The sequence below is a fragment of the Tetrao urogallus genome (assembly GCF_951394365.1).
Source record: "Tetrao urogallus genome assembly, contig: scaffold_120, whole genome shotgun sequence".
NCBI classification, from domain to species: Eukaryota; Metazoa; Chordata; class Aves; order Galliformes; family Phasianidae; genus Tetrao; species Tetrao urogallus.
Genome location: NW_027639046.1, coordinates 1 through 16,925, shown reverse-complemented (window position 1 = coordinate 16,925; position 16,925 = coordinate 1). Strand labels below are relative to the sequence as shown.

Sequence of the window (16,925 nt, the reverse complement as noted above, 5' to 3'; positions counted from 1 at the left end):
GCAGCACCCATGGGTGCCCCTGGATCCCATTTAATCCATAGAAGCACCCATGGGTGCCATCAGACCCCATTTATCTCATAGCAGCACCCATGGGTGCCCCTGGATCCCAAATCCTCCTATAGCAGCACCCATGGGTGCCCCTGGATCCCATTTAATCCATAGAAGTACCCATAGGTGCCCCCAGACCCCATTTATCTCATAGCAGCACCCATGGGTGCCCCTGGATCCCATTTATCCCATAGCAGCACCCATGGGTGCCATCAGACCCCATTTATCCTATAGCAGCACCCATGGGTGCCCCCAGACCCCATTTATCTCATAGAAGCACCCACGGGTGCCCCTGGATCCCGTTTATTCTATAGCAGCACCCATGGATGCCATCAGACCCCATTTATCATATAGCAGCACCCATGGGTGCCCCTGGATCCCATTTAATCCACAGCAGCACCCATGGGTGCTGGTCAGATCCCATTTATTTCATAGCAGCACCCATGGGTGCCCCTGGATCCCATTTAATCCATAGAAGCACCCATGGGTGCCGGTCAGATCCCATTTATCCCATAGCAGCACCCATGGGTGCCCCCAGGCCCCATTTATTCCATAGCAGCACTCATCAGTGCCCCAGGATCCCATTTAATCCATAGAAGCACCCATGGGTGCCATCAGACCCCATTTATCCCATAGCAGCACCCATGGGTGCCATCAGACCCCATTTATCCTACAGCAGCACCCATGGGTGCCCCTGGATTCCATTTAATCCATAGAAGCACCCATGGGTGCCATCAGACCCCATTTATCTCATAGCAGCACCCATGGGTGTCCCCAGATCCCATTTATTCCATAGCAGCACCCATGGGTGCCCCCAGACCCCATTTATCCTATAGCAGCACCCATGGGTGCCACCAGACCCCATTTATTCCATAGCAGCACCCATGGGTGCCATCAGACACCATTTATCCCATAGCAGCACCCATGGGTGCCCCTGGATCCCAATTAATCCACAGCAACACCCATGGGTGCCATCAGACACCATTTATTCCATAGAAGATCCCATGGGTGCCCCCAGATCCCAAATCCTCCATAGCAGCACCCATGGGTGCCCCAGGATCCCACTTATCCCATAGCAGCACCCATGGGTGCCCCCAGACCCCATTTACTCCATAGAAGGACCCATAGGTGCCATCAGACCCCATTTATCCTATAGCAGCACCCATGGGTGCTGCGGATTCCATTAATCCCACAGAAGCACCCATGGGTGCCCATAGATCCCATTTATCCCATAGCAGCACCCATGGGTGCCCCCCGATCCCAATTATTGCGCAGGAGCACCCATGGATGCCCCCAGAACCTGAATATTAGTGAGGAGCACCCATGGGTGCCCCCAAATCCTCCACAGCAGCACCCATAGCTGCCCATGGATCCCATTTAACCCATAGCAGCACCCATAGGTGCCCCCGGACCCCATTTATTCCATAGGATCACCCATGGGTGCCCACAGACCCCATTTATCTCACATGAGCACCCATGGGTGCCCCAAATCCTAAATACATCAAAGCAGCACCCATGGATGCCCCCAGATACAATTTAGGCCATAGGAGCACCCATGGGTGCCCCCAAATCCTGTCTCTTTTCGGGCAGCACCCATGGGTGCCCCCAAACCCTTTATTGGAGCACCCACGGGTGCCCCCAGACCCCATTTATTGCACATGAGCACCCATGGGTGCCCCAAAATCCCGTATCATGTAAGGCAGCACCCATGGGTGCCCCCAAATCATTTACAGGAGCACCCATGGGTGCCCCCAGACCCCATGTATTGCACGTGAGCACCCATAGGTGCCCCCTCTTTTAAGGCAGCACCCATGGGTGCCCCCAGATCCTTCATAGGAGCCCCCAAATCCTTCATAAGAGCACCCATGGATGCTCCCAAACCCAGTATCTTTTAGGGCAGCACCCATGGGTGCCCCCAGATCCTTCATAGGAGCACCCACGGCTGCCCCCAGACCCCATTTATTGCACATGAGCACCCATGGGTGCCCCCAAATCCCGTATTCCTTAAGGCAGCACCCATGGGTGCCCCCAAATCCTTCATAGGAGCACCCATGGGTGCCCCCAGACCCCATTTATTGCACACGAGCACCCATGGGTGCCCCCAAATCCCGTATTCCTTAAGGCAGCACCCATGGGTGCCCCAAAATCCTTTGTAAGAGCACCCATGGGTGCTCCCAAACCCAGTATCTTTTCAGGCAGCACCCATGGGTGCCCCCAGATCCTTCATAGGAGCACCCACGGGTGCCCCCAGACCCCATTTATTGCACATGAGCACCCATGGGTGCCCCCAAATCCCGTATTCCTTAAGGCAGCACCCATGGGTGCCCCCAAATCCCATATCATGTAAGGCAGCACCCATGGGTGCCCCCAAATCCTTCATAGCAGCACCCATGGGTGCCCCCAGACCCCATTTATTGCACACGAGCACCCATGGGTGCCCCCCAAATCCTTTCTAAGAGCCCCCACAGCTGCCCCCAAACCCCATTTATTGCACATGAGCACCCATGGGTGCCCCCAAATCCCATATTCCTTAAGGCAGCACCCATGGGTGCCCCAAAATCCTTTGTAAGAGCACCCATGGGTGCTCCCAAACCCAGTATCTTTTCAGGCAGCACCCATGGGTGCCCCCAGATCCTTCATAGGAGCACCCACGGGTGCCCCCAGACCCCATTTATTGCACATGAGCACCCATGGGTGCCCCCAAATCCCGTATTCCTTAAGGCAGCACCCATGGGTGCCCCCAAATCCCATATCATGTAAGGCAGCACCCATGGGTGCCCCCAAATCCTTCATAGCAGCACCCATGGGTGCCCCCAGACCCCATTTATTGCACACGAGCACCCATGGGTGCCCCCCAAATCCTTTCTAAGAGCCCCCACAGCTGCCCCCAAACCCCATTTATTGCACATGAGCACCCATGGGTGCCCCCAAATCCCATATTCCTTAAGGCAGCACCCATGGGTGCCCCAAAATCCTTTGTAAGAGCACCCATGGGTGCTCCCAAACCCAGTATCTTTTCAGGCAGCACCCATGGGTGCCCCCAGATGCTTCATAGGAGCACCCACGGCTGCCCCCAGACCCCATTTATTGCACACGAGCACCCATGGGCGCCCCCCAAGCCCCGTTATCATTTAAGGCAGCACCCATGGGTGGGGGGGGGAGGGGGGGAGGGGGGGGGAGGGACCCGTGCCAACCCTTCACCCCCCCCCCCTCCCTTCCCCCAGCACCCCAAGTGTGGGGGGGGGGGGATTTATTGCATGGGGTGGGGATGGGGGGGGGGGGGGGAGAGCACCCATGGGTGCTACTCGGCCACCTGCACCCCGGCGCAGTTCTCTTTGCTCTCGGAGGTGATGGCCAGGTATTCGGAGCTGGGGGGGGGGGGGGGGGGGAGAGAAAAATAATGGGGTCAGGGTGAAAAACGCCCCCAAATACCCCAAAAAGGCCCCAAAAAGACCCCCGTTACCGTAATTACCCCCAATTCCCACAATCCACCCCCCAAATTCATTACCGTAATTACCCCCCAAAACAACCCAATTACCATAATTACCCCCAATTCCCACAATCCACCCCCCAAATTCATTACCGTAATTACCCCCCAAAACAACCCAACCAATTCCCACAACCCCCCCAAATTCATTACCGTAATTACCCCCCAAAACACCCCAATTACCGTAATTACCCCCAATTCCCACAATCCACCCCCCAAATTCATTACCGTAATTACCCCCCAAAACACCCCAATTACCGTAATTACCCCCAATTCCCACAATCCACCCCCCAATTCATTACCGTAATTACCCCCCAAAACACCCCAATTACCATAATTACTCCCAATTCCCACAATCCACCCCCCAAATTAATTACCATAATTACCCCCCAAAACACCCCAATTACCATAATTACTCCCAATTCCCACAATCCACCTCCCAAATTAATTACCATAATTACCCCCCAAAACACCCCAATTACCGTAATTACCCCCAATTCCCACAACCCCCCCAAATTCATTACCGTAATTACCCCCCAAAACAACCCAATTACCGTAATTACCCCCAATTCCCACAATCCACCTCCCAAATTCATTACCGTAATTACCCCCAATTACCACCATTACCGTAATTACCCCCAATTGGCCATTACCGTAATTACTCCCAATTCCCACAATTCCCCCAACTTTATTACCATAATTACCCTAATTCCCATGCAATTCTCCACTACCGTAATTACCCTCAATTCCCATAATCCACCCCAAATTCATTACCGTAATTACCCCCAAAATACCCCAATTACCGTAATTACCCCCAATTCCCATGAGCCTCCCCACAAATTCATTACCGTAATTACCACCAATTCCCACAATCCACCCCCCAAATTCATTGCCATAATTACCCCCAATTCGCACAATCCACCGCCCAAATTCATTACCTTAATTACCCCCAATTCCCACAACCCCCCCAAATTCAGTACCGTAATTACTCCCAATTCCAACAATCCACTCCCTAAAGTCATAACCGTAATTACCCCCCAAAACACCCCAATTACCGTAATTACCCCCAATTCCCACAATCCACCCCCCAAATTCATTACCGTAATTACCCCCAATTACCGCCATTACCGTAATTACCCCCAATTTGCCCTTACCGTAATTACCCCCAATTCCCACAATCCCCCCCTAAATTCAATACCGTAATCACCCCCAATTCCCATAATCCCCCCCCAAACTCATTACCGTAATTACCCCAATTCCCACAATCCACTCCCTAAATTCATTACCGTAATTACACCCAATTACCCCATTACCGTAATTACTCCCAATTCCCACAACCCCCCTCTAAATTCATTACCGTAATTACCCCCAATTACCACCATTACCGTAATTACCCCCAATTGGCCCTTACCGTAATTACCCCCAATTCCCACAATTCCCCCAAATTCATTACCGTAATTACCCTAATTCCCCCGCAATTCCCCATTACCGTAATTACCCTCAATTCCCATAATCCACCCCAAATTCATTACCGTAATTACCCCCAAAACAACCCAATTACCGTAATTACCCCCAATTCCCACAATCCACCCCCCAAATTCATTACCGTAATTACCCCCCAAAAACATCCCATTACCGTAATTACCCCCAATTCCCACAACCCCCCCCCAACTTCATTACCTTAATTACCCTAATTCCACCCCAATTCCCCCATTACCATAATTAACCTCCCCCATTGCCCCCCATCCCCCCATCCCTCCCACATCCCCCCACCTCCCCCATTACCCCCCATTGCCCCCTCCCCCCCATCCCTCCCCCCCATTCCCCACCCCCCATCCCCCACCTCCCCCATGGCCCCCCATCCCCCCCATCCCACCACATCCCCCCACTTCCCCCACTACCACCCCCCCTCCCACTCACCCCCATTGCCCCCATCCCCCCATCCCTCCCCACATCCCCCCACCTCCCCCATTACCCCCCATTGCCCCCTCCCCCCCATCCCTCCCCCCATTCCCCATTCCCCACCCCCCCCATCCCCCCACTTCCCCCATCCCCCCCATCCCACCACATCCCCCCACTTCCCCCAACTACCACCCCCCCTCCCACTCCCCCCCCCATGGCCCCCCATCCCCCCATCCCTCCCCACATCCCCCCACCTCCCCCATTGCCCCCCATTGCCCCCTCCCTCCCATCCCTCCCCCCCATTCCCCATTCCCCCCCCCCCCATCCCCCCACTTCCCCCCATCCTCCCCATCCCACCACATCCCCCCACTTCCCCCACTACCACCCCCCCCCCCCACTCCCCCTATTGCCCCCCCCCAGACCCCCCTTCCCCCCCCCCCCCACAAACTCACGCGCTGTCTGGGGGCGGCGCAGAGGCAGCAGCCACTTTCCTGTAGCAATACAGCATCTCAGCCGCCCAGCCAAAGGGTGAGGCAGCACGATCAGGACGTACATCAGCACCTCCGACACGATGCTCGCCAGGTCCCGCCTCTCTGTCGGTGCAAGCCACGCCCCCTCATGTAAGCCACGCCCCCTCGTGTAAGCCACGCCCCCGTCGTGCAAGCCACCCCCATCCCCAACCCCCTTTCCCCATTGCAAAGCCCTGTGGGCATCACCAGTGCTTTGGGAATAGGCCACGCCCCCTTAATATGAAGCCACGCCCCCTTCCGGCTTTGGACAACGCAAGCCACGCCCCTTTCTTTCAAGCCACGCCTCCCACCCCCCAACTTCCCCCCCATTCTCCATAGCAAAGTCCTATGGACAGCTTCAGTGCTTGAGAATAGGCCCACACCCCCCTTAACACAAAGCCACGCCCCTTCCTGCATAGACCACGCCCAGCAGTTTAAGCCACGCCCCCTATCCCCTACCCCCAACCCCCATTCCCCATTGCAAAGCCCCTGTGGGGCATCACCCAGTGCCTTGGAAACAGGCCACGCCTCCTTAATATAAAGCCACGCCCCCTTCCGGCTTTGGACACGCAAGCCACGCCCCTTTTGTACAAGCCACGCCTCCCACCCCCCAACTCCCCCCCCATTCTCCATAGCAAAGCCCTATGGACAGCTTCAGTGCTTGAGAATAGGCCACACCCCCCTTAACACAAAGCCACGCCCCTTCCTGCATAGACCACGCCCAGCAGTTTAAGCCACGCCCCCTATCCCCCACCCCCAACCCACCTTCCCCATTGCAAAGCCCTGTGGGCATCCCCAGTGCTTTGGAAACAGGCCACGCCTCCTTAATATAAAGCCACGCCCCTTCTAGCTTTGGACACGCCCATGCTCGCAAGCCACGCCCCCTCCTATCAAGCCACGCCTCCCACCCCCCCAACCACCCATTCCCCATAGTGAAGCCCCATAGACATCGAAAGTGCTTTAGTTTAGGCCACACCCCCTTAACTCAAAGCCACGCCTCTTCCCGCGTAGGCCACGCCCACTCGTGTAAGCCACGCCCCCCAATCTCCACTCTCCCCTCCTCCCCCCCCTTCTACGCCACGCCCCTTTTGGACTTTGGCCACGCCCCCTATGCCCCCCCCTTCTACGCCACGCCCCTTTTGGACTTTGGCCACGCCCCCTATGTACAAGCCACACCCCCCAACCCCCGCCCCCTCCATTCCCCATTGCAACACCCTATGGACACCTCCAGTGCTTGGGAATAGGCCACGCCCCCTTCACACTAAGCCACACCCCTTCCCCTTTAGCCACGCCCCTCCCCCTTAGCCACGTCCCCTTAAAGCCACAGTCCCCCCCCTTAAACCCTCCCTTCCCCCCCTCCCAACCCTTCCACCTCCCACCCATCACCCATCAGCCAATCAGGACACGCCCCCTCCTTAAGCCACGCCCTCTTAAAGCAACAGCGTCCCTTTTTCAACCCCTCCAACTCCAATCCCACCCCTACAACCCCGTCCCCCGATCCCTTAAAGCAACAGCACCCCCTCAACCCCCCCCCCCAACCCCACCCTCTTCCCACCTCTCACCCGCCCAGGCCACGCCCCCTCCTTAAGCCACGCCCCCTTAAAGCAACACTACCCCACAAACCCCTCCAACCCCACACACCCCACCTCCCAACCCCCCTCCCTCAGGCCATGCCCCCCTTAAGCCACGCCCCCCCTCCACCCACCCCACCCCATTCTCTTAAAGGCACAGTACCACTCCTCCAGCTCTCTTAAAGGCACAGTACCACTCCTCCAGCTCTCTTAAAGGCACAGTACCACTCCTCTCCCAGCTCTCTTAAAGGCACAGTACCACCCCCCAGCCCCCAGCTCTCTTAAAGGCACAGTACCACCCCAACCATCCCAGCTCTCTTAAAGGCACAGTACCACCCCCCATCCCAGCTCTCTTAAAGGCACAGTACCACCCCCCATCCCAGCTCTCTTAAAGGCACAGTACCACCCCCCCCATCCCAGCTCTCTTAAAGGCACAGTACCACTCTCTTGAAGTCACAGTACTGCTCCCCCCAACCAACTCTCTTAAAGGAACAGTACAACTCCCCCCTCACTCTCTTAAAGTTACAGTACCACTTCCCCCCCAGCTCTCTTAAAGGCACAGTACCACTCCCCAGCCCCCAGCTCTCTTAAAGGCACAGTACCATCCCAACCATCCCAGCTCTCTTAAAGGCACAGTACCACTCCCCAGCCCCCAGCTCTCTTAAAGGCACAGTACCACCCCCCCCCATCCCAGCTCTCTTAAAGGCACAGTACCATCCCCCACCCCCCAGCTCTCTTAAAGGCCCAGTACTGCTCCCCTCCCCAGCTCTCTTAAAGGCACAGTACCATCCCCCACCCCCCAGCTCTCTTAAAGGCACAGTACCACCCCCCAGCCCCCCCAGCTCTCTTAAAGGCACAGTACCACCCCAACCATCCCAGCTCTCTTAAAGGCACAGTACCACCCCAACCATCCCAGCTCTTTTAAAGGCACAGTACCACCCCCCAGCCCCCCCAGCTCTCTTAAAGGCACAGTACCACCCCCCCCATCGCAGCTCTCTTAAAGGCACAGTACCTTTCTCCACCACGGCCAGCTTCACGCTCTTGTTACGGGCCAGGCTGTAGGTGTAGCCCTCAAAGGTGAGATTGCGACGCAGGCGACAGACGTAGAGCCCGGCGTGGGGCCTCTCCACAGCGGACAGATGAACAGACAGGTCCTGAATATCCCGAGTCCCACGGGAGCCATTCCACGACAGAACCCCTCGGAAAGGGCCGGGGGCAACCCAGGCGCCCTCCTCTGGGGTGTAGTGGAGGATCTGCGGGGGGACGGAGAGCCGTAAGCGTGGGGCTGAGACCCACAGAGATCCATAGAAATCCATAGGGACCCGAAGAAACCCATAGGGATGCGTAGGGACCAACAGAAACCCGTAGAGACCCATAGGGACCCATAGAGACCCACAGGGACCCATAGGAACACAAAAGGACCCATAGAAACCCATCGGGACCCACAGGAATGCACAGAGACCCACAGAGACCCAAAAGAACACAGAGACCCACAGAGACCCATAGAGATGCACAGAGATTAATAGGGACCCATAGGAACGCATAGGGACCCATAGAGACTCATAGGGACACAGAGAGACCCATAGGAACGCATAGGGACCCATAGAGACCCATAGGGATGCATAGGGACCCATAGAGACCCATAGGGACTCATAGGGACACAGAGACCCCATAGGGACCCCATAGGGACCCATAGGGACACAGAGGCCCCATAGGGACCCCATAGGGACCCACAGGGACCCATAGGGACAGAGACCCCATAGGGACCCCATAGGGATCCACAGAGACCCACAGAGACCCATAGAGATGCACAGAGATGCATAGGGACCCATAGAGACTCATAGAGACCCATAGAGACTCATAGAGACCCATAGAAAACCATAGGGATCCACAGGGACACAGAGAGACCCATAGGAACGCATAGGGACCCATAGAGACCCATAGGGACCCATAGGGACACAGAGACCCCATAGGGACCCCATAGGGACCCAAAGGGACACAGAGGCCCCATAGGGACCCCATAGGGACCCACAGGGACCCATAGGGACAGAGACCCCATAGGGACCCCATAGGGATCCACAGAGACCCACAGAGACCCATAGGGACCCCATAGGGACACATAGGAATGCTCCCCAATCACCCCATAACCCCCTCCAATCCCCTGCCAATCACCCCATAACCCCCCCACAACCCCCCCCAATCACCCCATAACCCCATGCATCCCCCTCCAACCACCCCATAAGCCCCTTCCTCCCCCTCTAACCCCTCCCCTCACCCCATAACCCCCATAAGCCCCCCCAATCACCCCATAACCCCCCGCATCCCCCTCCTAATTCCCTCCCCTCACCCCACAACCCCCCAATCACCCCATAACCCCCCATAACCCCCTCCCCTCACCCCATAACCCCCCTCCTACCCCCAACCCTCCTCCCATCTCGCCCTAACCCCCCATAACCCTCTCCAATCACCCCACAACCCCCCCAAATCCCTCCCAATCACCCCATAACCCCCCACAACCCCCCGCAATCACCCCATAACTCCCCCACAACCCCCCCAATCACCCCACAACCCCCCTCATCCCCCTCCTAATTCCCTCCCATCACCCCATAACCCCCCAATCACCCCATAACCCCCCACAACCCCCCCCAATCACCCCATAACCCCCCTCCTACCCCCAACCCCCCTCCCATCTCGTCCTACCCCCCCATAACCCTCTCCAATCACCCCATAACCCCCCCAGATCCCTCCCAATCACCCCATAACCCCATAGCCCCCCCACAATCCCCCAATCACCCCACAACCCCCCTCATCCTCCTCCTAATCCCCTCCCATGACCCCATAACCCCCCACAACCCCCTCCACTCACCCTATACCCCCCCACAACCCCCCCCAATCACCCCATAACCCCCTCCCTTCACCCCATAACCCCCCCCCAATCACCCCATAACTCCCCATAGCCCCCTCCCATCACCCCATAACCCACTCCCTTCACCCCATAACCCCCCCCCAATCACCCCATAACTCCCCATAGCCCCCTCCCATCACCCCATAACCCCCCATAACCCCCTCCCATCACCCCATAACCCCCCCCAATCACCCCATAACTCCCCATAGCCCCCTCCCATCATCCCATAACCCCCCATAACCCCCTCCCATCACCCCATAACCCCCCCCAAACCCTCTCCAACCACCCCATAACCCCCCCAGGCCCCCCTCCGATCACCCCATAACCTCTTAAACCCCCCTCCAACCACCCCATAAGCCCCCTCCTCCCCCTCTAACCCCCTCCATCACCCCATAACCCCCCATAACCTCCCCTCACCCCTTAACCCCCCATAAGCCCCCCCAATCACCCCATAACCCCCCTTACCCCCCTCCTAATCCCCTCCCATCACCCCATAACCCCCCCACAACCCCCCCAATCACCCCATAACTCTCCATAGCCCCCTCCAATCACCCCATAACCCCCCCCAACCACCCCATAACCCCCCCATTCACCCCATAACCCCCCCACAACCTCCCCAATCACCCCATAACCCACTCCCTTCACCCCATAACCCCCCATAAGCCCCCCCAATCACCCCATAACCCCCCTCATCCCCCTCCTAATCCCCTCCCCTCACCCCATAACCCCCCCACAATCCCCCCAATCACCCCATAACCCCCCTCATTCCCCTCCTAATTCCCTCCCCTCACACCACAGCCCCCCAATCACCCCATAACCCCCCACAACCCCCCCCAATCACCCCATAACCGCCCCCACCCCCCTTCCCCATGCCCCACATCCCCCCATAACCCCCCCCCCATCACCTTGGTGAACTCGGGGGCTCCCTCAGCCCTAAAGAACCATTCCCCCTCAGCCTCCGCTGGGGTCTCGCTGCGTCGCTTGCAGGCGATGCACAGCAGTTTGAATGGAGCTCCCAGCACAGCTTCTGTCTCCGAATCCACCTCGACGCAGCCCCCCAGGACCCCCGGAGCTGTAGGGGGGGTGGGGGGGAAGAAGGGGGAAAGAATTAAAAGAGGAGACCCCAAAAGTTTGGGGTGAAAAAGTGGGATTTGAGGGATTCGAAGGGAACGGGGTGGGTTGAGGTCACCCATCCAAGGGCTGAACGGGGCAGACCCTGCTTAGCTTCTAAAGTGTTACATGGGGGAAAATTGGTGAAAAACCCCAAAATGAACCCAAAAATATTAATGGGGAAATCTGGGGGGGGCTGCGGAGGAGGGAAGAATTAGGGGAGCCCCCAAAATTGGGGATTTTGGGGTGAAAAATGGAAGTTTTGGGGGTCGTTTTTAGGGTCACCCATCCAAGGGCTGAACGGGGCAGACCCTGCTTAGCTTCTGAGGTGTTACATGGCGCAAAATTGGTGAAAAAACCCAAAATGAACCCAAAAATGGACCCCCCCCCAATATTAATGATGTCATTAAGGGGGGTTGGGGGAGAGGAACCCCAAAAATTGGAGATTTTGGGGTAAAAAATGGAAGTTTTGGGGGTCGTTTTTAGGGTCACCCATCCAAGGGCTGAACGGGGCAGACCCTGCTTAGCTTCTAAAATGTTACATGGGGCAATATTGGTGAAAAACCCCAAAATGAACCCAAAAATGGACCCCCCCCAATATTAATGATGTCATTAAGGGGGGTTGAGGGAGAGGAACCCCAAAAATTGGGGATTTTGGGGTAAAAAATGGAAGTTTTGGGGGTCATTTTTGGGGTCACCCATCCAAGGGCTGAACGGGGCAGACCCTGCTTAGCTTCTAAAATGTTACATGGGGCAATATTGGTGAAAAACCCCAAAATGAACCCAAAAATGGACCCCCCCCAATATTAATGATGTCATTAAGGGGGGTTGGGGGAGAGGAACCCCAAAAATTGGGGATTTTGGGGTGAAAAATGGAAGTTTTGGGGGTTGTTTTTAGGGTCACCCATCCAAGGGCTGAACGGGGCAGACCCTGCTTAGCTACTAAAACATCAAAGGGGGCAAAATTGGTGAAAAACCCCAAAATGAACCCAAAAATGGACCCCCCCCAATATTAATGATGTCATTAAGGGGGGGTTGAGGGAGAGGAACCCCAAAAATTGGAGATTTTGGGGTGAAAAATGGAAGTTTTGGGGGTCGTTCTCAGGGTCACCCATCCAAGGGCTGAACGGGGCAGACCCTGCTTAGCTTCTAAAGTGTTACATGGGGGAAAATTGGTGAAAAACCCCAAAATAAACCCAAAAATGGACCCTCCCCAATATTAATGATGTCATTAAGGGGGGTTGAGGGAGAGGAACCCCAAAAATTGGAGATTTTGGGGTGAAAAATGGAAGTTTTGGGGGTCATTTTTAGGGTCACCCATCCAAGGGCTGAACGGGGCAGACCCTGCTTAGCTTCTAAAACATCAAAGGGGGCAAAATTGGTGAAAAACCCCAAAATGAACCCAAAAATGGACCCCCCTCAATATTAATGATGTCATTAAAGGGGGTTGGAGGAGGGGGACCCCAAAAATTGGGGATTTTGGGGTAAAAAATGGAAGTTTTGGGGGTCATTTTCAGGGTCACCCATCCAAGGGCTGAATGGAGTGGACCCTGCTTAGCTTCTAAAACGTTAAAGGGGGCAAAATTGGTGAAAAACCCCAAAATGAATCCAAAAATGGACCCCCCCCAATATTAATGATGTCATTAAGGGGGGTTGAGGGAGAGGAACCCCAAAAATTGGGGATTTTGGGGTGAAAAATGGAAGTTTTGGGGGTTGTTTTTATGGTCACCCACCCAAGGGCTGAACGGAGTGGACCCTGCTTAGCTTCTAAAACGTTAAAGGCGGCAAAATTGGTGAAAAACCCCAAAATGAACCCAAAAGTGGACCCCCCCCCCAATATTAATGATGTCATTAAAGGGGGTTGAGGGAGAGGAACCCCAAAAATTGGAGATTTTGGGGTGAAAAATGGAAGTTTTGGGGGTCGTTTTTAGGGTCACCCATCCAAGGGCTGAACGGGGCAGACCCTGCTTAGCTTCTAAAGTGTTACATGGGGCAATATTGGTGAAAAAACCCCAAAATGAACCCAAAAATGGACCCCCCCCCCCCAATATTAATGATGTCATTAAAGGGGGTTGGGGGAGAGGAACCCCAAAAATTGGGGATTTTGGGGTGAAAAATGGAAGTTTTGGGGGTCGTTTTTAGGGTCACCCATCCAAGGGCTGAACGGGGCAGACCCTGCTTAGCTTCTAAAATGTTACATGGGGCAAAATTGGTGAAAAACCCCAAAATGAACCCAAAAATGGACCCCCCCCCAATATTAATGATGTCATTAAGGGGGGTTGGGGGAGAGGAACCCCAAAAATTGGGGATTTTGGGGTGAAAAATGGAAGTTTTGGGGGTTGTTTTTATGGTCACCCATCCAAGGGCTGAACGGGGCAGACCCTGCTTAGCTTCTAAAACGTTAAAGGGGGCAAAATTGGTGAAAAACCCCAAAATGAACCCAAAAATGGACCCCCCCAATATTAATGATGTCATTAAAGGGGGTTGAGGGAGAGGAACCAAAAATTGGAGATTTTGGGGTAAAAAATGGAAGTTTTGGGGGTCGTTTTTAGGGTCACCCATCCAAGGGCTGAACGGGGCAGACCCTGCTTAGCTTCTAAAATGTTACATGGGGCAATATTGGGGAAAAACCCCAAAATGAATCCAAAAATGGACCCCCCCAATATTAATGATGTCATTAAGGGGGGTTAGGGGAGAGGAACCCCAAAATATGGGGATTTTGGGGTGAAAAATGGAAGTTTTGGGGGTAGTTTTTATGGTCACCCATCCAAGGGCTGAACGGGGCAGACCCTGCTTAGCTACTAAAACATTAAATGGGGCAAAATTGGTGAAAAACCCCAAAATGAACCCAAAAATGGACCCCCCCCAATATTAATGATGTCATTAAGGGGGGTTGGGGGAGAGGAACCCAAAAATATGGGGATTTTGGGGTAAAAAATGGAAGTTTTGGGGGTCGTTTTTAGGGTCACCCATCCAAGGGCTGAATGGAGTGGACCCTGCTTAGCTTCTAAAACATTAAATGGGGCAAAATTGGTGAAAAACCCCAAAATGAACCCAAAAATGGACCCCCCCCCCAATATTAATGATGTCATTAAAGGGGGTTGGGGGAGAGGAACCCCAAAAATTGGGGATTTTGGGGTGAAAAATGGAAGTTTTGGGGGTCGTTTTTAGGGTCACCCATCCAAGGGCTGAACGGGGCAGACCCTGCTTAGCTTCTAAAGTGTTACATGGGGCAATATTGGTGAAAAACCCCAAAATGAACCCAAAAATGGACCCCCCCCCAATATTAATGATGTCATTAAGGGGGGTTGAGGGAGAGGAACCTCAAAAATTGAGGATTTTGGGGTGAAAAATGGAAGTTTTGGGGGTAGTTTTTAGGGTCACCCATCCAAGGGCTGAACGGGGCAGACCCTGCTTAGCTTCTGAGGTGTTACATGGGGCAAAATTGGTGAAAAACCCCAAAATGAACCCAAAAATGGACCCCCCCCAATATTAATGATGTCATTAAGGGGGGTTGGGAGAGGGGGACTCAAAAATTGGGGATTTTGGGGTAAAAAAATGGAAGTTTTGGGGGGTCGTTTTTAGGGTCACCCATCCAAGGGCTGAACGGGGCAGACCCTGCTTAGCTTCTGAGGTGTTACATGGGGCAATATTGGTGAAAAACCCCAAAATGAACCCAAAAATGGACCCCCCCCAATATTAATGATGTCATTAAGGGGGGTTGAGGGAGAGGAACCCCAAAATTGGAGATTTTGGGGTAAAAAATGGAAGTTTTGGGGGTCATTTTTGGGGTCACCCATCCAAGGGCTGAACGGGGCAGACCCTGCTTAGCTTCTAAAACATCAAAGGGGGCAAAATTGGTGAAAAACCCCAAAATGAACCCAAAAATGGACCCCCCTCAATATTAATGATGTCATTAAAGGGGGTTGGAGGAGGGGGACCCCAAAAATTGGGGATTTTGGGGTGAAAAATGGAAGTTTTGGGGGTCATTTTTAGGGTCACCCATCCAAGGGCTGAACGGGGCAGACCCTGCTTAGCTTCTAAAACGTTAAAGGGGGCAAAATTGGTGAAAAACCCCAAAATGAACCCAAAAATGGACCCCCCCCCCCCAATATTAATGATGTCATTAAAGGGGGTTGAGGGAGAGGAACCCCAAAAATTGGGGATTTGGGGGTGAAAAATGGAAGTTTTGGGGGTTGTTTTTATGGTCACCCACCCAAGGGCTGAACGGAGTGGACCCTGCTTAGCTACTAAAACATCAAAGGGGGCAAAATTGGTGAAAAACCCCAAAATGAACCCAAAAGTGGACCCCCCCCAATATTAATGATGTCATTAAAGGGGGTTGAGGGAGAGGAACCAAAAATTGGAGATTTTGGGGTAAAAAATGGAAGTTTTGGGGGTCGTTTTTAGGGTCACCCATCCAAGGGCTGAACGGGGCAGACCCTGCTTAGCTTCTAAAATGTTACATGGGGCAATATTGGGGAAAAACCCCAAATGAATCCAAAAATGGACCCCCCCCAATATTAATGATGTCATTAAGGGGGGTTAGGGGAGAGGAACCCCAAAATATGGGGATTTTGGGGTGAAAAATGGAAGTTTTGGGGGGTAGTTTTTATGGTCACCCATCCAAGGGCTGAACGGGGCAGACCCTGCTTAGCTACTAAAACATTAAATGGGGCAAAATTGGTGAAAAACCCCAAAATGAACCCAAAAATGGACCCCCCCCCCCCCAATATTAATGATGTCATTAAGGGGGGTTGGGGGAGAGGAACCCAAAAATATGGGGATTTTGGGGTGAAAAATGGAAGTTTTGGGGGTCGTTTTTAGGGTCACCCATCCAAGGGCTGAATGGAGTGGACCCTGCTTAGCTTCTAAAACATTAAATGGGGCAAAATTGGTGAAAAACCCCAAAATGAACCCAAAAATGGACCCCCCCCCAATATTAATGATGTCATTAAGGGGGGTTGGGGGAGAGGAACCCCAAAAATTGGAGATTTTGGGGTAAAAAAAGGAAGTTTTGGGGGTCATTTTCAGGGTCACCCATCCAAGGGCTGAACGGGGCAGACCCTGCTTAGCTTCTAAAGTGTTACATGGGCAATATTGGTGAAAAACCCCAAAATGAACCCAAAAATGGACCCCCCCCAATATTAATGATGTCATTAAGGGGGGTTGGGGGAGAGGAACCCCAAAAATTGAGGATTTTGGGGTGAAAAATGGAAGTTTTGGGGGTCGTTTTTAGGGTCACCCATCCAAGGGCTGAACGAGGCAGACCCTGCTTAGCTTCTGAGGTGTTACATGGGGCAATATTGGTGAAAAACCCCAAAATGAACCCAAAAATGGACCCCCCCCAATATTAATGATGTCATTAAGGGGGGTTGGGGGAGAGGAACCCC

At 54.0% G+C, this 16,925-nt stretch overlaps 1 protein-coding gene across 1 annotated transcript; it reads right to left on the bottom strand.

The window, feature by feature from the left end:
* Positions 1 to 3,349: 3,349 nt before the first annotated feature.
* On the bottom strand, positions 3,350 to 11,494 carry SCN1B (sodium voltage-gated channel beta subunit 1; the record flags this gene model as incomplete). The annotated part of the gene is given in 6 exon segments (XM_079551038.1): positions 3,350 to 3,416; positions 5,890 to 5,954; positions 5,956 to 5,970; positions 5,972 to 6,030; positions 8,530 to 8,770; positions 11,328 to 11,494. Coding segments are annotated over 6 exon segments (614 nt in total), but the record flags the coding sequence as incomplete, so codon positions are not given.
* Between the last annotated feature and the right edge of the window lie 5,431 nt (positions 11,495 to 16,925).